The following is a 22517-nucleotide window of genomic DNA, read 5'->3' as shown; positions in this document are numbered from 1 at the left end:
TATTTGCTTTGATTGAGTGTTAAAATAAGAATTTATAGTCCGGCTACATTGATTTCTTTAAAGACATCCCCATGTAAGTATATTTTTTTGCTTGCTTTAATCATCAATTATTTTTTAGCACTAGAAGTACAACATCATTATGAAGACGATGACATCTGAAGGTTTGCAGGGTTATGAAAGAACTTAGAAGAAGCAACAAAAAACGTGTGTTTTTGTATAATAATCACAAAAAAGTAAAATCTCTTTCTTTAGTTATTGGGCATGAGTTCCTCTGGAGGTCTGATCTTCTCGCTCAAACAAAGAGTGACACTGGGTGGAAGGCTGAGTTTCACTACCAGCAGACAGAACTCATTTGAAGTCACGCTGTGTGCTTAAAGATGCAAAAAGAAGAGCTTCAGAGGACTGGGTGATTATTCTCTGTGGGTTTTAAGTGAAACTTTTCACATCACAATACTGATTAAAGCAGCACTGTGTTACATCCGGCTTTTTAATCCTGATCTCTGGCCTGCCTTCAAAAGGCTCCGTGTGTCAAAAAATTAACATTAAGGCTCTTTGATCTGTTCATTCTCCAAACTGTAAGCTTGTTCATAGCCACAGTTTGCTGATTCTTGCTCCCCATCCTAAAGCACAAAGACAGCCATGTAGCGAGTCATTTACATTTTTCCAGACATTTTATTAGTAATTTTAAAAGGAATGTCTAATCAGCCCCCTGCTTAACCATTGTGACTCTGAGAGGGAAATCAGACCTTTTGGTAGGGCTCTGTTTTATTTACATTTTGAGTTTTTTTATCTGTGTTTGGATGTTCTCTTAGCAACTTTTCATAAATTACAAAATCCGCTTGATCTGAGTTGATCCCTGTGTCCCTGATAGTCTTAAATTGCATGCTTGGAATTCCATTATTTTGCATTTCACAGCAGTTTTATTACTCATTCATTTTAAATGTGTTTACTGTTACTTTAGGGTAGGGTAGGGTACTTTACTTCCTTTAAGTAGTAGGTACAAGCCTGCTTTTATTTTGACATAAAATAAGGATCGAGTGTTACGGCATTCACTTTACCACAGAATAAACTTGGACTGATTTAAGTATTTTTTTTGGATGAACGATCATGGGACATTTGACCTTTAATTATATGAGATGTTTACCTACAGTGTGCCTAAAGGGACAATACAACAATATTTTGGATTTAACAAATTAAAAAACTTAATGAATTCATTTCAGATATTTATTACATTTATAATACTTAGGTCTTTCTTTTCTCGGGTGTCAAATCCACTGACAGCTAACACAAAGTATATATCCTAGACTGCCAAAGGAATAAAATGGTAACACATCAATTTCCATTTTTAAAAAAAGCATCAATCTGACTCTGTGAGCTGAACAAAATGAACATGAAAAGAGCAGACAAGCCTGTGAAATCACATTTCTACACCTCCTTTTTATTGGTTTCCCGAGGTTTTGGATCACACACGTTCACACATTCTGTATTTACATTCCTTTATTGTATAGATCCATTTTCAGCTCTTCAGCTGTTACAGTCAGGATGGCATATTTTACCTTTAGCCAGGGGCTTCTTTAAATGTGATTGGCCACCCCACACAAACAGAAAGTTCCTCCCAATGATGGCACCATTACTGGATCTGAAAACTTTTTTTTTTAACACCACTGTCAGACTCTATTTGGGAGTTTAAAGTAGCCAAGTTTCCTCCCTGCTGCGCTCACTTTATCTTTAACTGTCTCATCTCTATTCAGAGGCAAAATTAAGTTCCAGCTTGTGCAAGTTTTTCCTTCCCGACATGTTTTCAATTGTTACTCCCTCTGTCCTGACTTTTCTCTGCTTTGATGGAAGGTTGTTCTGAGATGAAACTGAAATGCTGAATTCCTCTTTTTCATTTTATGGCTTTTCTTATCATATTTCTGCAGCTTTTTTTGAAGTATTTGCACAAATCTCTTCCCTTTCCTTGTTCTGTCCCTACAGAATAAAAACTCTCTTCTCTCGGCGTCCTGCTTCCCATCAACTCAGCGCGACATAATCGTTTTGATCTATTGAGGTTCACCGCTGATCCAGGAGCTGCTGCCTACTTTTGTCTTGAAGAGACGACCCAATCAGACGCATTTGATCTCGAGTCCTTGGGCATTTTTTTGCTAATTCATTCGGATAAATACTGCATGTGTGGTGGGACTGCAGCTGTAACCTCATGATGATTCATGTATGAGATTTACTTTTAACTCTATAAGTGTCCTGATTATATTACATTTTTTTGTAACTTCTACATTTTAATATGCCATTCAATATTTTCTTTAAGGCATAATTACACAGAGCCAGGCTAAAAAGTCAGGATGTGTTTGGATTGACACATTTTGGGACCTTTATGTAACCTCATGTGCAACTTTAAACTTCTTCTGGAGATTAATTTTTTTAAATAACAAAAAAAAGCTGAAGTCTGGTGCATCATAGCTGCCATGTTTTGCTGCTGACATGTGCCTCTTTGCAAGTTGCTCAGGTCACATTTCTCTGAATTTTTTTAAAGATTTTAGCCTTAAGTCAAGGTGTCGGAGGGGCGGGGGTGGGGGGGCTCCACACTTGTGCTGTGGCTGGGTAACTCCAGTGTTTCTGTCACTTACTCTCATTGTCTCTTGCCTCACACACACAAACGGGGTAGAGCTACACACCCAATCGACTCTCTCTCTCCCTGTCCTTCAGCTACTGTTGTCATGACAACAGATAGGCTAATCTCCAGTGGACAGGGAGAGAGAGAGAGAGAGAGAGAGAGAAAGTGCAAGTGCTTGCACAGAAACGTGCTCCTGAGAACGAGGAGCAATAGTGTGTGCGTGATAAAGAGACACGCTTGCATATCTTTGAGTGTGCATGTGTTTAGGAAAAATAGCTTGAGCGTTGTGTGTGTGTGTGTGTGTGTGTGTGTGTGTGTGTGTGTGTGTGTGTGTGTGTGTGTGTGTGTGTGTGTGTGTGTGTGTGTGTGTGTGTGTGTGTGTGTGTGCTTGTGAGAGGGCGGGAGAGCAGGCACATGTTTGTGTTGTAGCCTGTGCAATGTGTTTACATTCCACCTCAGTTTTTACATATATAGCACACTGACAACATTTCTCAAAGAGGAATCAGAAATTGCTGTTTTTCACTTTTTTTCATTCCTTCACTCCAACCTTCTCTAAACCTGCATGTCAATCAATTTCCCTTCTTCCTCATCCTCCTGACCTTCATCACCCTTATCTCACTCCCCTTTATGACTTCACTCTAACAAAGCCTTTCAATTTATACCATTTACACTTCCTTCTTTAAAAAGATGCGTCCTTTTTTGTGACTTCTTCCCTCAAAATGTTTCCTTTTCCCTCATCTGACGCCTTTGTGTTTCCTCCAACAATCCTTAAATCATCCTCTTTCTTGCTGCAATTCTCTTTATCCTTTGAAACAGCCCTGGCCTGATTCATTTTTTCTGTCACACGTACACACACTCCTTTCATCCCTCCTCTAATTCCTTCATCCTTCCCTCCTTTCTCCTTCTCTATCAAGCTCCCTTAGCTGCAACCCCCTCCTCTCTCACACACACTGTCCATCCCATTTCCTCACATTCTTAAATCCTAAATGCTTGCCTAGCATGGAGAATAAACACACACACTCACACTTGCACACACACATACATGGTGTTTGTTATGGCTGATTAGGCTGGTAGAGCCATGGGGCAGTCAACCCATGGGAGGGGATGATGGAGGGATGGCGTGAGAGAGAAAAGAAGTGTAGAGAGAGTGGAATATACAGGAGAATGGAGGAAAGAAGAAAATAATTGTAGAAAGATAAAATTGTTAGTTTGTCAATGGGAAACCGTCACCCTGGTTCTGGGGAGAATGGTGGGCTTTTGCACGAATCTTGTACTGTAGTGCGCAGATGTGAATCCGTGGTTGAAGTTGTCATCCAGTAGAGGGCGGAGTGAGGGAGAAAGAAGTGAGGAGTGGAGGGGAAGCTGGAGCTGCAGAGGGGGCTGGAGCTGCGGAGAGGAGCGGACACGGGCAGGAGTGGATGCCAGGTACCTGCATCCAGAGTGCGGTGTGGGGGTGAGGAGGCAGGAGTCAAGAGTTCTTCCGGTTGACTTGAAGAGGAAGGTGTCGTTATTTGAGAGAATTTGATTTTTTTTTCATCCAGAGGCAAAACATCCAAAACACTCATACGTCTTAAGAAACAGCGGGAGATGCATTACGTCATAGCCGCCCATCGACCTAGATGACCGCGCGAACATGACGGGATGATGCAGGGCTGTTGGACTGAACCCGCCGCCGCCGCTGCTGCTGCTGCTGCTGCTGCTGCTGCTGCTTCTCGACAGCGTCCGGTGGCGGTCTCTCCAGCGCTCTGATGGCTCCTCTCGCCCGGGGCGGAAAAGAGACACAGCAGTCGCCGCTGAGCGAAAGGGAAGGGGACAGCAGGTATCGGGGAAGTGACGTGGTATTCGCGCCCCACCAGCAGCCAAAACGGTGCGCTTGTCGTGCTTCTCGCAGGAGGGCAGGAGCGGGAAGGGGAACATGGCCGCGCAGTCGGACGGCGGCAAAGGAGCCGGGGTCGGGTACGGCGGCGGCGGCTTCGCCCAGTTGTACGACGTCGACGCCGAGGAGCCGCTGGACTCTGCCGCGATCCACATCTGCCAGTGCTGCCGCACCTCGGCGTGCTACTGGGGCTGCCGCTCCGCCTGCCTCGGCTCTCTGCTCGGGGGCGGTCAGCCGGTCGGAGGGGTCGGCATCCGGGAGACCCACTGCCCGCCCCGGGAGCAGCTGTGGCTGGACTGCCTCTGGATCATCCTCGCCCTCCTCGTCTTCTTCTGGGACGTCGGGACGGACCTGTGCCTGGCCATGGACTACTATCAGAGGCAGGACTTCCTCTGGTTTGGCCTCACTCTCTTCTTTGTGTTGGTGCCATCGGTGCTGGTCCAGATCCTGAGTTTCCGTTGGTTCGTGCAGGACTACACCGGCGGGGGGCTCGGGGAGGTGGAGGGTCTCACCAAGCGGGGCACGGTGGCCCTGGGGTGCCTGTATCCCGGTAGAGACCGTCTGCAGCTGGCCACCATCTGGCTGTGGCAGGCCACCATACACATTCTCCAGCTGGGACAAGTGTGGAGGTAAGGAGGGGAGGGGGACACAAACAAAAACACACACCTGCCTCTCTCTCTATCTCTCTCTCTCTCTCTCTCTCTCTGACTTTTCCACTCATGCTTAACGTCGCTAATGGGTGGAGTGGGATGTCTTCTTGATGAAGATCTCAGAAAGCAAAGCGTGCTCCTCACTGACAGTCAGGAGAGGAAGAGACACAGAGAAAACAATCAGAGAGAAAGTGACGCTGCTGACACTGATTCACTCTAACATCTCAGAGTTTCTTTTTCTTTTTGGGTCAACTTGTGAAAAGTTAATCCAGCTGCACTGACTTGGTAGAGGAGGGGGGGTGAAAGTCTGTACAATTAAATCAAATTAAAGTATTAGAAAAGTTACCCTCCACATATTTAAACTTAAGATAATAGAGGCGACATAATGGGTGTTTGAGCGGAGCGCTGTCCATGGTGCTGAAAACACTTTCAGCACCATGGACAGCGTCTCGGTCAGTTTTTCTTCACTTTAAAAAACAGGATTTCGGGGCTTTTTGTGTGCGTGTGTGTGTGTGTGTGTGTGTGTGTGTGTGTGTGTGTGTGTGTGTGTGTGTGTGTGTGTGTGTGTGTGTGTGTGTGTGTGTGTGTGTGGTCATGCGTGGCAGCGTGTGTGACCAGTGGAAAAACGGTGTCACGGCCTCTTCCCGTGAGTGTCAGCATGCATGGAGAGTACAAAGAGGGGAAAGCATCTGTGCTTCTGGCAACACACCTATCACTCTCTCTCTCTCTCTCTCTCTCTCTCTCTCTCTCTCTCTCTCTCACACACACACACACACACACACACACACACACACACACACACACACACACACACACACATACATATAGACACAGTTGGACATCAGTAGGTGCTAAATGAAGTGATAAAAGCACTGGTGGGGAAAAAAACAAACTCACATGCACTTTAAGTCTTACACACGTCTGGCTATTGCAACTGTTGGTTCCTTACTGGTTTCTTCTTCTTAGTCCAGTGTAAATGTGTTTATGATGTTTGTTGATTTAATAACAGTAGTAGTGGTGGTATCAACTTGCTTATCAGCCTCTGAGCCTTTTATACAAACAGCACTTGCAGCTCCTCTGCTTTGGTATCTCTGTGGCTGTTGGGTTAACTCAACCCCCCTAAGAGTCACACACACCCATATCCCCGATCTATACCACCCCCCCTTGGCCTGCAGAATGGACTTTCCCACCTGGAGGAAGTAGGAAGAAGGAGGAAGAAGAAGATGGAGAGGGGAGTGGTGGTAGCGCCTGATTGAGACAGATTGCCTTAGAGATGGAGAGGCTGTTGAGGGGGGAGGAGGGGCGAGGTCGGAGGAGGAGGGAGGAAAAGGTTGCACATTCACAAAGGGAGTGAAAAGGGAGGGGGGAGGGGAGGAGAACGAGAGCGAGGGGAAAAGAGGGAAACGTAGGAGTGAGAGTGGTGGGGGTTGGGTTTGAGGCGTGGAAGATGTACTGTATTCGGCACATCCTTCCATGTAGAGGCATTAATTGGCTGCCATGCTGCGGAGTAAAATCCTCAATCCTCAACGAATACACAGGGACTTCCTGTTTACAGTTTTTTGAGAAAGCCAAACAAATGATGCTGCTTATTTATCCTTGACTGTTCTTGAGTCAAGGGCAAATGGCAGTTGGGTGCATTTAACACAGGTGTTAACGTGCTGTTTATGAAGAAAAGAGACCATTTTTGGTTATGCAGAAAGGCTCTTCCATGCAGTGTCTGTTGTTAATAATAATGATAATATTTGTTGAAATACAATCACACAGCAAAGCCCTGATGTGCAGCTTTGGCCCCTTGGTGGAATCAGTCATCTTTGGACCTGAAGGTCAGGGGTTACATCCTTAGCTCCTGTTTCCTTAGTGTCCTCAAGAAAGACACTTGATCCCAAATTGCTCCAGCTGCAGGGTGTGAACGGCATCAGTGTGAATGTGGAGTGAATGGGTGAATGTCGCGTGTGTAAAAGCAGCTTTGAGTTGGCAGAAGACTAGAAAAGTACAACTCATTTACAGTATGCATTTAGCCTTTACAAAATGCAAAAACAAGGAACCCTTCAAGTGAAGCACTTAACACTGTTAGAGACTCTAACCTTCACAGAGGACGCTGGTTTCTCTAATCATCCCCAAATCTATTGACAACTTATCACCTTGGCAAAGGTAGCATTTATTTTTATTTATTTTTATTTATATATATATATATATATATATTATTATTATTATTATTATTTTTTTTTTTTTTTTTTTTTTTTTTTTAATTTTACAGGGATATTTCATATTAATAAACATTTCGGTTAAATATGCCAGAGTTAGCCAAAAGGCTAATTTTCATCTGTTGTCTCTGGCCAGATTTTATAAAAGGCTCCCTAAAAAAAAACAAATTCAAACATCGCTAAAAGCTACAAATATAGAAATATCATAAGCAGACACAGGAGAAAATACATAAACCATGCAGGATACACATAAAGCAGCATTTGGTTAGTATAAAAAATGTATGGACAGACATGGAGCAGCATTGAGCAGACATAACAATGTACCTAAAAAAACAAGTATTAGTAAAAGCACGTATCCAATAACCTACTAAAGTAAATGTAACGTGCACAAAACAAAACAACATGTAACACTATATACATATAAACACGTACAAATGACACAAGGCCACATATAAAACATTGAGTGAGCTATACCTGAAGCTCACCTCAACAGACAACTAATGCATGCAGGCCACATTAATAAAAAAAACAGGACACATTCACCAACAACCAGACATAAGAACAATGCTATTATGATATATGTTTGCCAATTGTTTGATTATTTCTAGAATCCAGGGCTTGACATTGACTTTTTTTGCTCACCAGCTCACTGTGGCTAGTGGTTTTACAAAGTTAGGAGCCACTCAGCATTTTCATAAGCCACAATTTTGTAATTGGGAAGTTACATTATATATGATTAAATTAACCTGAACTACATTTGCAACCTGACCACTGTACACACCAAATTCCTCGACCTGACTTTTTGATTTGTCTTCTCTTTTCAGTTTCCTCGTCAGGTGTTTCTCTTGTGTGTTGTCTGCTTCTGGGGTTTTTTGTTACACCTTGTATTTGCCGCCACAAAGCTCCTCCGGTTCATATCTCCACCGTGCAGCAGGAGTGTTGTTGGCTTCACAAACGGACCACACTGTGCAGGTGGTTCTCATGGGAGTTGTAGTTTTGTAGTCTCACTTTTGATGAGCTTATTATTTCAGAGGTCGTTTTTTTAGACGACCTCTTTGTTTAACCCAAATGTGGGCGTCGTCGAGCTGGTGAGCGAGAGGTGGCATTAAACTGCCCGTTTTTTGGGGGGTTAAAATGTGGATATTTGGCACCAGCGCTTTGATATTTGTATCACAAGAGTCAGGATGACAATATATTTCTGGATCAGTATTCAGTCCTGTTCTTCTGGTTAAGAGACGACCAACTCCTTGCCCCATATATGGAGGGCTATAGTCTTCCAAGCGACCGACTCCACCACTGAGCCACAGCCACCCCAAGCTTACAGCACCTGGTATCAGTCTCCCAAACAAGTACTAACCAGCCATAAGTAAGAAGCAAGTGAGCCCAGACTTCCCTCTCCCCAGCAACGTTTTTCAGATCCTCCTGGGGGGATTCCGAGGCGTTCCCAGTATAGACGGGCTGTTCTTGGTCTCCTCCCAGTTGGGCGTGGCCCGGAAAACCGCGTCCGGGAACCAAACCCAAACCACCTCTACTTGTGCCCTAATGATAGAAACGCTCAGTAAATAAACCCCTCATCACAATTTTGCCCCAGAGCTGATAAGTTATGACTCTTAGTTGCCACGGTAACCTATACAGCATCCTCATCAGCTCCCAGACGCCGTTTATGTAGCGGAATCGAAATCGCCCTATCGCTAAACTGCAACAAGGACACCGCCCGATTAACATTTCCGTGAGTAGAATACTGAAATATTAAAACTTTCTGTGTCATTAAAAAACCAACATGGCGGAGTGTTTTCATGCCAAGTGTGGGAAGGATAAAGCGATCCACGCTCTGAGTTTTCAGCCTGTCTCTCATCTTTGTGCCGCTACATCATTAATTAGCCAGAAGTGCGCCGCGTGATTGGCAGCCTAAGTGCCTTTGCGACGCCCAAACCTCTGCATCAAGCCTAGACCTGATGTGTGTGTGTATGAGCGGCGTGCGTGCACAAGTAGATAATGCACATGCATTATTTATGTTTCATGCATTAAGCTTGTATGTTGCAAACCGGTTGGCTGTAATATCCCTGCATGCACGCAAAGTCATACATAATTCAAAAGCACCCTCAGTGACATCATTGCACATAGAGTACAGTAGTACTGCGCACACAGGGAGGCAGGATCAATAGAATACATCTGCACCACATGAGAACATATGGACATACACACCTCCACACACACACACACACACACACAAACTCGTGAGTGCTCGAGGCGATTTTAATTGAGATCTCTGCCTACGTCCCGCCCACATGGACTGTAGTTTCCCAGATGTAGAAAATCTCCCAGTTTTATATGGATCAAAATCTTCTCTACACAATAAGACAATGATCAATGATTGGGCTACTAATAGAACAAGATCAGAAGGGGTAAAGTCCATGGTTTTGTTGCGTTTGTTTTATTTATAGATCAACAGGGAGAACTCTGTGTTTCCTTCAACTTTTCACTTTGGCTGGTTATTATTTGATGGAAAGATTTTGAATAGGAGCTAGGAATTGTAATTATCTGTGCCAACAGTGTTGAATTCATATGCTGAACTTTTATTTTGAAAAACACAGTAACCCCTGAAAAGGATGGGTCATGTTTGGCTACATATTATGAAAAATCCACTTTGTGTTTCTGAACATATATTTGTGTAACCTGAGTGTCTACAGACCCAAAAAATGTGAAATAAACCCATCCAGTCCTTTGTTTGTGGTCTGCATAAGTCTTACAACACAGAGAAAAATGCTCTGTTTCAAATTTGCTCTCCTTGTGATGTCACAGTGGGATTCTGGTAAAAAAATTACTAAGGTCTGACATTTTTATTCTCTCTACAGAGGAGTGATGTCTACGGGGAAAACTCGGGGGGGGGGGGGGGGGGGGGGTCATTACATTTAAAGAGACACACACACCAAAACGGAGCGTTCTGAGAGAGCTGGTTTATACAGGGTCACAAACCTCCTCTGGTGCTTGATTCATGTTATATTTTGACCAAAGCACATTTAGACCACAGGGGACTGTTTGAAAAGGTGGAGAAGGGGGGATTATATGTCCTCTTTAATTCACACTAACAAGGTCTCAAATGAGAATTTTTGGTTTATTTCTTAATTTTTTTCACACAAAGGAATACAAATAAAAGGCACTAAAGAAAACATAAAAGCATGTGTGTTGCGGTAGAAGCCTGCATTCTTGAAAACTAAACCATTGAAACTAGGTCGAGGTCGGTCATCTCTCAACCGGAAGGTCAGGGGTTCAATCCCCAGCTCCTGCTGCTACATGTCCCTTTGGCAAGACACTTAACCCCAAGCTGCTTCATCGGCGGCATATGAATGTGTATGAATGGGATTAGTTAATCACATAGCAACCTCAGATTTACTTGAGTTGAAACAATAAGACTGGAACATTTTGAATGTATTAATTCGACTTACCTATGATGCCCCTCAGGTACATCAGGACGCTGTACCTGGGCGTCATGTCTCGTCGGCAGAAGGAGCACCAGCGGCGCTGGTACTGGGCCATGATGTTCGAGTACGCGGACGTCAACATGTTGCGACTGCTGGAGACCTTCCTGGAGTCTGCGCCACAGCTGGTCCTGCAGCTCTGCATCATGATCCAGGAGAACCGAGCCGAGACGCTGCAGTGTATGTGGAGTTCAGATAACAATCACACAAAACCAGATTTATGAGAATTACTACCTTACTGCTACATTTGCAACACCATGTTTTCATGCTGCACATACTATACAATCAACAGCTGCACAAACAGTAATTAGCCATTTGCACACTTCACGCTCAGTAATTTGTGGCTGCAGATGGTGCTGCTTTTTGTGTTTTTTTGTTAAGGTAGTCCTTAAAAAAAAAATCAGCACAATCATAGGTGATTTGGGGGGATGTGCCAGCCAAAAATCCTCCAGCCTCCTGTTCCTTATTCATCAAGGAAATGCATCATCTTGGCGGCCACCCACTGCTGTTATTCATCCCTTTCTATCACTCTGGAATTTTGAGACACCTTTTTACTTAAATGCTAATATATGACTACCATAGGGGGGGTGGATACACACAGCAGCTGTGCCATTAAAAATAACTTTTTTTTCCCCGTTTCATACCAATGAGCGTCATTGCTAACGTTCCTGTTGTGTCACGCACTACTTCTTATTTAACAATATGCACACATTGCTACACATAACACCTCCAATGACTCATACAATGTGTTGATGTACTTTTTGCTTCTCAAACTTTGATTACACTAAGAAACTAAAGAAGCATCCACCTCTTTGATTATATTTCCTCCTATGTCTCTGCAGGTATCTCGTCCCTGGGCTCCCTCTTGTCCCTCGCCTGGGTTCTGGCCTCCTACCACAAACTGCTGCGGGATTCCCGCGACGACCAGCGCAGCATGAGCTACCGCGGGGCGCTGCTGCACCTCTTCTGGCGCCTGTTCACCATCTCGTCCCGCGTCCTCTCGCTCGCCCTCTTCGCCTCCCTCTTCCACATCTACTTCGGCATCTTCGTGGTCGTCCACTGGTGCGCCATGGCCTTCTGGGTGGTGCATGGCGGCACAGACTTTTGCATGTCCAAGTGGGAGGAGGTGCTCTTCAATATGGTGGTCGGCATCGTCTACATCTTCTGCTGGTTCAACGTGAAGGAAGGGCAGACGCGCTATAGGATGGTGGCGTACTACATCGTTGTGCTGGCAGAGAACACCATCCTCACTGGGCTGTGGTGAGTCAGAGTGGCTACTTGTTTATTTTATTACTATTTGCTCTTCCATTTGAATTTTATTCATATAGCACCTTTAGAAACAAGGGTTTACCAAGTGTTTGACATACAAGCAAAAGTCTATGGAACCCAAACACATAAAACCCCTAACAACAAAAAAAACATTGGAACCGGCTGCAGGTTGGTGTAGGGATTAGCGCTGAGGTTCCTGGTTCAAATCCCTGTCGGTCAGAGCATCTCTGTGGAGTTTGCAGGGTTAGGGTTGGATACTTCCTCCCACAGTCCAAAGACATGCTTGTTAGGCCTAATTGGTGACTTTAGGGTGTATTCACACCTACCTTGTTTAGTTCGCTTGAAAGGAACTAAAACCCTTGGTGCGGATCTTTTGGGCAGGTGTGAAAACAAACCATCGAACTCGGGTGAGCACCAAAAAGCCGGACCGAGACCCAGCCGAAGAATTCTACAAATTCTGGGCCTCTTGGGAAAAAGTGCAATGTGAAAACGAACCTCACCAAACCAAAAAAGAAGTATTGTATTTGGCCAAAGAAAGTGAACTAAAGGAGTTTCCTGGTGTGAATACACTCTAAATTGCCCGTAGGTTTGACTGTGAGTGTAACTGGTTGTCTGTCTCTATATGTCAGTCCTGTGATTGACCGGCCGAACAGTCCAGGGTGTAACCCCGCCTCTCGCCCAATGACAGCTTGGATGGCCTCCAGCCTGCGACCCCGAACATGAATAGCGGTATAGATAATGGATTTATGGATGGAACATTGGAAGCAAACTGTAAAAGAACCCAAAGAACAACAACATGAATTCACACAGTTGAAACGGTTAAATTAAAATGTAATGGGGGAGGGGAGCCAACTTCTCTGAGTAACAAGGATTTTTGTTCCAAATTAAAAGCCACTTTTTGAGGAAGAGGATTTTGGTTTAGGTGTGAAAGAGCTCTAACCGTACAGCCAGCAATGTAGTGAAAAGCAGTTAATCAGAATCAGAATCGGGGTTTACTGCCAAGTACATTTACACATACAAGGAATTTGACTTGGTGTATTGGTGCGAAACAATTAACAAGGTGCTAATGTTGTGCACATTTTGAATTGATGTGGAGTGTTAATGCAAGGTTATTTGCTTTTTTCCTCCATGTTTAAAAACCCTTTAGCCACCAATGTTCTATTACCCTTCTCTAAAGATTAATGAAACACTCTCCCAACCACAGATGTAAAAACTCACTTTTATAATATAGTTCTGGTGATACTGTTTATTTGTCTTCTTGTAAACAAACAAGTATTGCATGTGTGTCCAAATCCGGATATTTCTTATTCCACTGTGCCGTGGAGCTTTAAGTGCTGTTCAACACATATTAAAAACACACCAGTGAGCTACATTATTGCACTGGGTGGTATTTCATTACCCCGAACACACGCACTGCAGTTTGTTTGACTTAATCCCACATAAACCGCCCTGCTGCCCCAAGTGCTTACAAAAGCTGCAAATGTAGATAGGAATAGTCCCCAACAGATTCACAGTTTCGTTCTGTTTGAGCACATTTGTTGAAATAAAAACAATATCCAGTTGCTTTAGAAATTTATTTAACCTTTTTAAGCAAACGGGCGTATGTAAGATCCACTACACTGGGAAGATCCAATTGGGTATTACTGTGAGCCACAGAGAGGGTAGTCGGAAAGTCTAAAAAAGGCTGGGACAGGGTGGAGGACATTGTTTCATTTAGGATTAAATGTAGGACGAAGGAACACATGATTAGTGTGTGGTACATAGGGATGTAGTGATACCTCGCAATACAATTAAAAATCCTTTCATAAATTGACAATTTAAATGATTTTTTTACAGGCACGGCAAAAGCAAGTGATGATTTCAGGTTTATATTGTGTTAGCAGAAAACAGAGAAGGCTTAAAAGAGGGTGTGCAAATATTGCAAGAGCCTGACAAACTACACAAATAGCACAACCTACATAATGCAGCATGTAAAACGGCACCACGCTGCAAAGCTCATGACACCAAAACATACCAGTGGGGAGCTTAATTCCCTCCCTAAACAAGGGCAAGAGTCACCAAGATTGGTGTTGAAAAGATTTGGGCTGATGATTGGCACGTTCGAGCCCGTTGTAATTACAACTTTTCTAAATTTAAGAATGAAAACTTTGATAAAAAGTTGCATAAACAAGCTCGGATTGAATTCAGAGTCTTTTAAAAGCTTTCTGTGCTTCAATTCCAGAAACGCAAACCAAACAAAAACAAATCTCATGGTTGTCTCCAAAATGTGCCGACAACAGCCAAATAATTTTAATATTTTTTTTTACTTCTGATGGTAAACTCATTAAAAAAGTGACCTACTGGAATTTGGGTTTGGATAGATGACAGGCTTTCATCCAATGTACATATTACCACTCTACTGTAGTTTGAAAGCTCAAAGTGAAAATTGGATTAGAAATAAGTCCTGCTTTACTTACAGTGCCAAGAGTAAACTACATTTCTTTATGCGATTGATTATGGTGACAAATGCTATATGCATGCATCCCCATAATTCAGAGTATCATGCTTGTCTTTGCTTCATTACCAATGAAACATCTCTCACTCACCACTGCATGGCTGTGGCTCAGTTGGTAGAGTTAGTTGTCACTCAACCGGAAGGTCAGGGGTTCGATCCCCAGTTTCTGCAACCACATGTCTTATGAGTTCTTTATTTACTGTTTACCAGTTGCGATCCTCAAATCTGTTGCGTTACATCCACTCTGTGCTGCAGGTATGCCTACAGGGACCCCGTGTTGACCGACTCCTACGCCGTCCCAGCGCTGTGCAGCGTCTACCTGACGTTCGCCTGTGGCGTCCTGGTCATGCTGCTGTACTACGGCTTCTTGCACCCCGCCACGGCCCACCTCCAGCCGAGCCCCGCCTCTTCCTGCTGCGCCCAGCTCCTCTGGGGACTCCCCCTCCCGCCGTCTGCTCCGCCCACTGCTCCGCCCACCCCGGCCCACATGGCCAAGTCAGAGACAGAAGAGGATGTGGCCGAGACGTGTCTCCCCGTCTTCCAGGTGAGGTCGGCACCCCCCACCTCCAAGCCGGAGGGTCCACTTATAAAGATCGACATGCCCAGGAAGCGTTACCCGGCCTGGGACGCCCATTATGTTGACAGGCGGCTGCGGAGGACTATAAACATCCTGCAGTACATAACGCCAGCTGCTGTGGGCATCCGTTACCGAGATGGACCGCTGCTCTATGAACTGTTGCAGTATGAGTCCTCACTCTGACACATAAACAAGTTGGCACACACACACATGAGCACATATGCACCACAAAGATGTGTTTGTATACATGTTTAGAAGAGATTTACAAACACATTCTCACAAGCTCAAAATTGGCACTTGATGTAAGCACATTGACACAAAAGCAATCTGTCACACTTCTACAAGCACACTGAGAAACATACACACACACACACACACACACACACACACACACACACACATTCCTTGTGGGTACCTCTGACCTGCAAGTCCCATGGCCATGACTCAACAAGCTGCTTCAGCGCGAGTCCTTCTTTTTCTCTCCTCATCCATCTGTACCACTCCTCTGGTCACTCTTCATCTGTTCTCATTGATTCTCATTGATTTCATTTAATACGTCTGGTGTCAGCTGTGCGGAAAATACAAAAAAAAAAAATGGAAACAGGAGCGCCAATTCTGACACAGGAGTCTTCGACCACCGCATGTCACTTACATCGCATCGCTCACACTCTCACAGGCCCCAGTGGAACAAAAAGGTGCGACACATGAGAACGAACAGCAAATAGTCGACAGGGAGTGTATATATTTTCCATGTACATAAGAGATGTTTTTTTATGTAAACGGTTAATGAGATTGGTAGACAAGGTCAAAGGAAGTACCAAGAGTTGTGCATTATGATGGGAAAGATATAGACAATGAGGGTATTGGCATCTTATGTGCGCTCAGAGAATTTCAAAATCCCTGTCAGTCTTTAGCTAGAAAGAAATCGTTTCCTTTTAGCGTTATCTTAGCATTGTTACAGAAAAAAAATAATCCTTTGACTGTATGTTAATAATGACAGTGCGTCTCTGTCTCCGTCCTTATCCGTTGTACAAATGCGATTACATAAATCAGCATGATAATTAATAACTTACACCACAGAGTTTTGAGAAAAGAAATTGAATTTTAAATTTTGTAGTTTGACCCAGGCTCCAATCTGTTAACATGGTGGAGGCGGGGTTTATAACCTATACTGCAGCCAGTCAGCAGGGGGAGCTCTAAATATTTTGGCTTCAACTCCATGAGGCTGTTGTTCTGTCCATCTTAATATACAGTCAATGGATCAATCAGACTCTGTTGTCTTGAAACTTGCTAGAGCTATGAAATGATTAGCTCATGTTAGCTTAGCGGGAAATGGAAAGCTGCCTTGGATTGTTAACAGTTAAAGAAATCACCCAAAAAGCTGCTTAATTAACATAAGTATGTAAACTAACAGGAATGTAAAAATGACTAGCTAAGATTATAAAGTGACTTTACTTCTAAAACTTTTTCTTGGCAGCGTGCGGTGAGTCTTACAAAGTCAAAAAAAAAAATACTTTGGATGGATAAAAAAAACTGTCTGCGGACATTTCTGACTATGCTAATTGGGCCTGTCTGGCGCTGTCTTCATACAAAACAGAGAGATAAAAGAGTGGTACCAATCCTGTCTTCTAACTATAAGTCAGAAAGAAAATCTGATTTCCAAAATGTCTACTTCGTTATAAATACTCTAAGCATGTTTGTTTGACAGTTAGAAACATAAGCTAATAGAAAGGGAGAGCAGCTTAGAAGATGGATAATTGTTTTGTTACAGTTCGTCTTGCTTGATGCATAGTTGAATCACTGTGCCAATGTCTGTTAACATCTTTACTACTGACTCAACTTACCAAACCAATGTGGCCAATTCCACCTTTTTTCTTTTTTTTTTAAACTTGAAGCCTTCCACTACAAAATGAAAAGCGTGTTCTGCTTTTGGGAAGAAATAACAAACGCAAGACTAATTATTTCTGATCTTTGTCTACCAGCTCCCACCAATGTGTGATGTCTTAATTATGTTGTTCCCACGCTAGCAGGGTGCTGCCACTGAAGCTGGTATAAAACAGTTTTGGACGTCAGTTGTCAAATCCATCTCGATGACTCGTCTTCCCCTGAAAAGCGTCCAACATCAAGTCCTCAAAAGCCACCCACGACTGAGCTGTGATGTATGGCTCATTATTTATTTTTTGGGGGTTTGTTTATCCCTGTGATCCAAGCTGTTACACTGGCAGGCGACAACAAATGAGCTGAGTTATCAGTCATCAGCCTGTTGACAGGAACATTGCTCCTGAAATCACACGCTGTCAGGGGGGCTGCCTTAACACTTGCATGGCAGCCAGTAAAAACACGGTTTTGGTAGGGCGGAAAACGTGTTTTTTTTTTCAGTCAAACACATAACACCTTTACTCGAGTCCCATGTCAGCTGTAGAGCAGGTGAGCAGTCTCAGCTGGTTCAGTCAGAAAATATCAACACAGACGTACACATGCTTGTTATACTGCTGTTCAAGAGGCTAGACCAGTTGAAGGAGAAAAGATTTTCAGAACGCATTAAAAGGGATACTAAAACATTTTTGGGGAACTAAAAACCTTATATTTTCTACCCAGGTGTATCAAAGTGTAAAAGAAAAAAGGGGTATCAACCTGTGGTTCTCAATGGTTCTGGCTTGTGTTGCCTTAACCGTTCGACTCACAATGGACAGTTTTTAAAAAATGCCAGAAAAATGATAATTTTAAAGAAAGATATTGACTGTGTCCAAAACGATACTTTCATATATTTCCTACTAAATATGACATCACATGTGAGTGTGTAGTACGATCCGCAATCATGTTATGCCATCTTGTTTATGCAAGAAATGCGCACATGATCAGCCAGAAATTTTAAGTATGAAACGTGAGCATACGTGTCATATTAATTCCCCCACAATGCATTGCAGCTCTCAGACTATCCAATAGCGAAGCGCGCCAGCCAATTAGCGGTAAAAACATTTAAGTAGCTGTAATGTAATGAATTGTCAAACAATACTAAAATTGCAAATTAGCTATAATAGTAAAAAATTGATTTACATTATTGATTAATTCCTTTTATGGACAGACGGTCGGGCTAACTTGATGATAGCTTTTCCATTGAGCTTGGATCCGAAGTACATCACCTGACCATACTAGCGGTCGAGTAAGTATGCAGTATTCTAAGTATGGCGTAGGCAATATGTTAGTATGAGTATGTTTTGGACACAGTGTTTGTCTTCAATATGAGGCTGTTAAGAAGAAGTTGGTCTAAATTACCCACAATGCTGCTCAACATTTAGCCGTTAAGTCAAAGGAATTGGGCTGGTTAACTTGTTTCTTTTTGACTTAACATCCTTTAGATTTTTTTTTCTGTATTTTCAAATCTTTAAGTCGGCTTACACTGACTCGCGTTACATCACTTGAGGATTTTTTTTTGTTGTTCTTGTTTTAATTGAAAAGTTTTAGAAGACCAGAAGAGATTGAATTATTCAACATTACATTTCCCAGCTATCCGAGTCTGTTTAAGATCTTTTGACCCCCGTAGAGTTGTGTTACGACCCTCACTGGGGTCCCAAGCCTCAGATTGGGAACCCCTGTGAAAGAAAAAGTAAATACTAACAGAATGTTGCAGCCTCAAAAAAAAAGGAAACTAACCCAAAAATGTTGAGGTATCCCTTTCAGTTTGAGGAATAGGATATATGTTGACATTTCTTTTCTGTGGTGCTAGCAGATAAAATCAGAAAAAATAGTTAATTTGCTGCAAAGTGTTAAGTCATTTCTGTAGGTGTGAATGCACAACAGAAGCAGCAACATTGGCGTTCATATGGTGCAACATGCTCAAGCTACAGAGTCAATTGGCTGCTAATCCCACTTCATATGGTGCGAATATGAAACACACATGTACTTATGGTGCAATAAGGGCAGATTGTCCCTTTGTATTCTATGGTGCAACTTGAGTACTGCCTTCAGTTATCGGCCAAGGCTGTGCCAAAGGCTCCGTCCAAACGGGCAATTGCTCTTCCTGTCCTGCTGAAGCTATGCAAGTCTCCAACGCAAGGAGATGTGCTTAGTGTACACGCTCACATAATCACAAACACACATGCATGCACACAGGGTCTTACCCCACAGCAGGGAGACACACACACACACACACACACACACACACACACACACACACACACACACACACACACACACAGTGGAAAGTATTGTTACAACAAGGGATGCATCCCTACCTCACCACAAACACACACACTCACACACTAATGTCCAGTAATCCCTTACCCCTTTATAATTTGGGAACAATATTCATATGGTGCTATTGAGTAAAGCTGGATGGTCTTTTGTAAAGTTGTGGTAACAGTGGTATGAAAGATTTAGCCAAATATATCAAGTGTTTCACATTCAGATTGACTGGATGATGTAATCCAGTCGATCAGTCCAGGATTCCACATGTAGAGAGTGTAGTAAAAAAATAACAACTCCTTCTGTCTCTGCTTGACTTGGTGACACACAAAAGTTACAATGCCTTATCGGCTGGACAGTGGAGGTGGGTTTTTTTATTTAAAGATATCGTAATCTCACCCTAGTGGTGGGTCCGCATATGGAGGCTGTAGTCCATGAAGTAAGGAGCCTGTTTGAATCTTATCAGTGGCTCCTTTCCTGAGTGTCATTCCCCACTCAGATTCCATCCACTGTCCTGTCTCTTATAACGGCCCAAAAACAAAATCTTGTCAAAAATGTAAAAGATGAACATAAGGAGGATGGTGTTACTTTTTATTACACTCTGGTCTGGACACACACTGTACATGACGCATGTGTTCAGTGTATCAGAGCACAGAAATCAAAGGAAAACAGAATACTGTGTTAGCACGTTGTCCTATTAAAAAAAAACATGTGACCTGTAGAGGACACAGCTAGAAATGTTCTGTTCGTTTAACAGATTGTGCTCGTGAATTTCTTGCATGAATGTTCTAGATTTGAGGATTTCTTAGGAAATAAGTGGCTACTGCAGAGGTCTTATGTGATTCTGGGTTCTTAAAGGGCGATTTATGTTGTCCCGCTAGCTTCTCCCATGCACTGAGCTCTGATATTTTGACCCAAACCATTGTCCCCTTTTTTTGCACCCAAGCTCCAGCCAATCAGAGTCAGGTTTAACTCAACCAAATCAGGTCGTACACAACCAAAAACTACAGTACCGTCTTTATACAGGATTATTCATGTGTAGCTCTTAGATTCAGCTGTAGCGTCATTATCAAACTGCAGGTATCTTATCATCTCTGTTTATGTTTAACTCAGATTACCCTTCATATCACCCATAGTCCAAAACTCATGTATCACCAGTCAGTCTACAGCTGAGTCTGCTTGCTACACTTGAAGAGAAACCCATAGCCTTAGCCAGGCCCACTCTGTAAGGAATACAAATCCAGTCGGTGTTATTGTATGGCAACACATCAAAAGCTATGCAAGGTTTCACACAGAAAGGTTCTGGGCTTGGATGACCTTAATTAACATACCACATCACTGTTTGCATGTATTCTTTTTTTGTATTGGAATTTGTTGCCTTTTGTCTTTATTTGCATAGAAAATGTGAAAGAGTGCAAACGTGATATCCATTTTGTTTACATTTTTGGATACTTTTTGTATTTCTTTATGATCATTTGATGTTTGTTTTTTTTAATCTTTTCTTTTAACTTGGGTTTTATTTTTTCCATCAAGTTTGTACAAGAGGATTAGGGCCATTATAATATTAGTTTGTTTCGTCCTGAAATTTTTTCCTGGGGAAAAAAAGTCAGATTTCTCAGATTTAAGTCAGAATTCTTGAACTGAGGGATCAAAGACAAAATTATTAGATAAAAGTCTGAATTTTGACTTTGAAAAATGTCAAAATTCTGTCTCTAATCTCAGAAATGTGATGTCAGAATACTGACGCAAAAAGTAAATATTTTGAGAAAAAAGTCAGAACTCGGAGGAAAAAGTCATAACAATGAAAAATTCAGTGGCCCTAATACTCTACCGTAAATCTGCCTATTTATCGGTTGATATTTGTTGGGAGTGGGAAAATGTTTTCCTGGATAAACACATACATGTTTCACTATCAGGGTCTACCAAGCATATGAGGCCTGTTGTTGGGGTGCGTGTATGTATGTGCGGCATGTGTATGAGTGTGCAGATTACTGCATGTGTCAGTAATGCTTCATATGCTTTTTTCTTTTTGCCAAAGTTTTACTTGCTTGGTCCAGAGCTGGGAAATTATCATTACTCATCATGGTTCTGTAGAAATTGAGGCCAGACCAGTTTCTACCAGATCTGAGTCCAACAACAATTTAATTTTTTTTTTAGTACAAACACTCAATCATAGAAAACGCGTTGTGAGGATTTCAGCGGTTTGACTCAGGTGTGGATACTAAAAGCACAGTGCAGGGTCATATTAAACCTTTATGTGGATGTATCTAAAAGATGTACCATGAGCGTTTATTTTGTTTGACTCATGATTTTATACTGTGTTCTTCAGCTTGGAAAATAAGTAGCTTTAGAGGTTTCAATGTGCAAAGTATATTTTATTTCTCGTGGTTGGCATTTTGATTGTAAATACATTTTTCTGGTAATCCTCAGTTGGATCTATGTTCGATGACTTTGCTTAGATGGATCTTTCAAATGTAATGATAGTAAATGTTCTTTATAAATATCCAGAATGTAAGACGGGAGAAGAAAAATCAGCTTAACTGGAAACTGTGTTTTTTGTAGGAGTCTGTGCCATCGTGTTGTCTTGAGTATAAGCACACTGATACTAGATCTGTAGGCAGGATGAGGTTACAGAGGTGATCGGCCAGACAGCCCACAAGGTTTTGGTGCTTTTTAGGACACATTTTCACCACTCCCCAAACTGTAGGCTACATGAACCCTGAGCCGACAGTCGATTAGTTTAGCTTAAAAGTGGAACAAGGGAGAAAACGGTTAGCTAGCTAGCTAACAAGAGCTAGCTCTGTTCAAAGCTGAACTCTGAATTCTAACTTTTGGACCTAATGTAGTGCACTAAAAATGAAATAGGGAGTGCATTCAGAGTTGGAAAATATATCCAGGAAATAGTGCCTTCAGAAATTACACGATGGAACAACAAACAATCTAACAATGCTAGCTTTGCCATTTGCAGAGAGAAAAATATAGGAAAGTAAATCTTAATATGCCACTCCTTGCTAAATGAGCTCAAATCTATTTTATAGGGAGTTTCAGTGAGGGGATTGGTGTCGGACACAGTCCATTTGTATTTTGTCCCTGTGAGCGGAAAACACAGGAAGTCACTGTGCCTAGCTAAGATTTCCAGCACATAACTCCCGGTAAAAACACCTGTCTTTTT

General features: G+C 42.6%; 1 protein-coding gene across 1 annotated transcript; it reads left to right on the top strand.

The window, feature by feature from the left end:
* Positions 1-2852: 2852 nt before the first annotated feature.
* Positions 2853-15877, top strand: xkr6a (XK, Kell blood group complex subunit-related family, member 6a). The gene is made up of 4 exons (XM_061032212.1): positions 2853-5116; positions 10804-11000; positions 11663-12080; positions 14839-15877. Exons 1-4 carry the CDS (start codon positions 4527-4529, stop codon positions 15341-15343), a joined length of 1710 nt encoding a protein of 569 aa, XP_060888195.1. The 5' UTR covers positions 2853-4526; the 3' UTR covers positions 15344-15877.
* Positions 15878-22517: the final 6640 nt, after the last annotated feature.

Source organism: Labrus mixtus, chromosome 24 (genome assembly GCF_963584025.1).
Source record: "Labrus mixtus chromosome 24, fLabMix1.1, whole genome shotgun sequence".
NCBI classification, from domain to species: Eukaryota; Metazoa; Chordata; class Actinopteri; order Labriformes; family Labridae; genus Labrus; species Labrus mixtus.
Note: the sequence above shows the minus strand (reverse complement) of the source record. Positions and strands in the feature narration are given on the sequence as shown.

What these genes read in the sequence shown, in the direction of transcription:
- xkr6a (XM_061032212.1), top strand. Translation starts at nt 4,527, where the DNA reads ATGGCCGCGCAGTCGGACGGCGGCAAAGGAGCCGGGGTCGGGTACGGC. An exon ending in CAGCTGGGACAAGTGTGGAG is followed by an intron (nt 5,117 to 10,803) that starts GTAAGGAGGGGA and finishes GATGCCCCTCAG; the next exon opens with GTACATCAGGACGCTGTACC. An exon ending in ACCATCCTCACTGGGCTGTG is followed by an intron (nt 12,081 to 14,838) that starts GTGAGTCAGAGT and finishes TCTGTGCTGCAG; the next exon opens with GTATGCCTACAGGGACCCCG.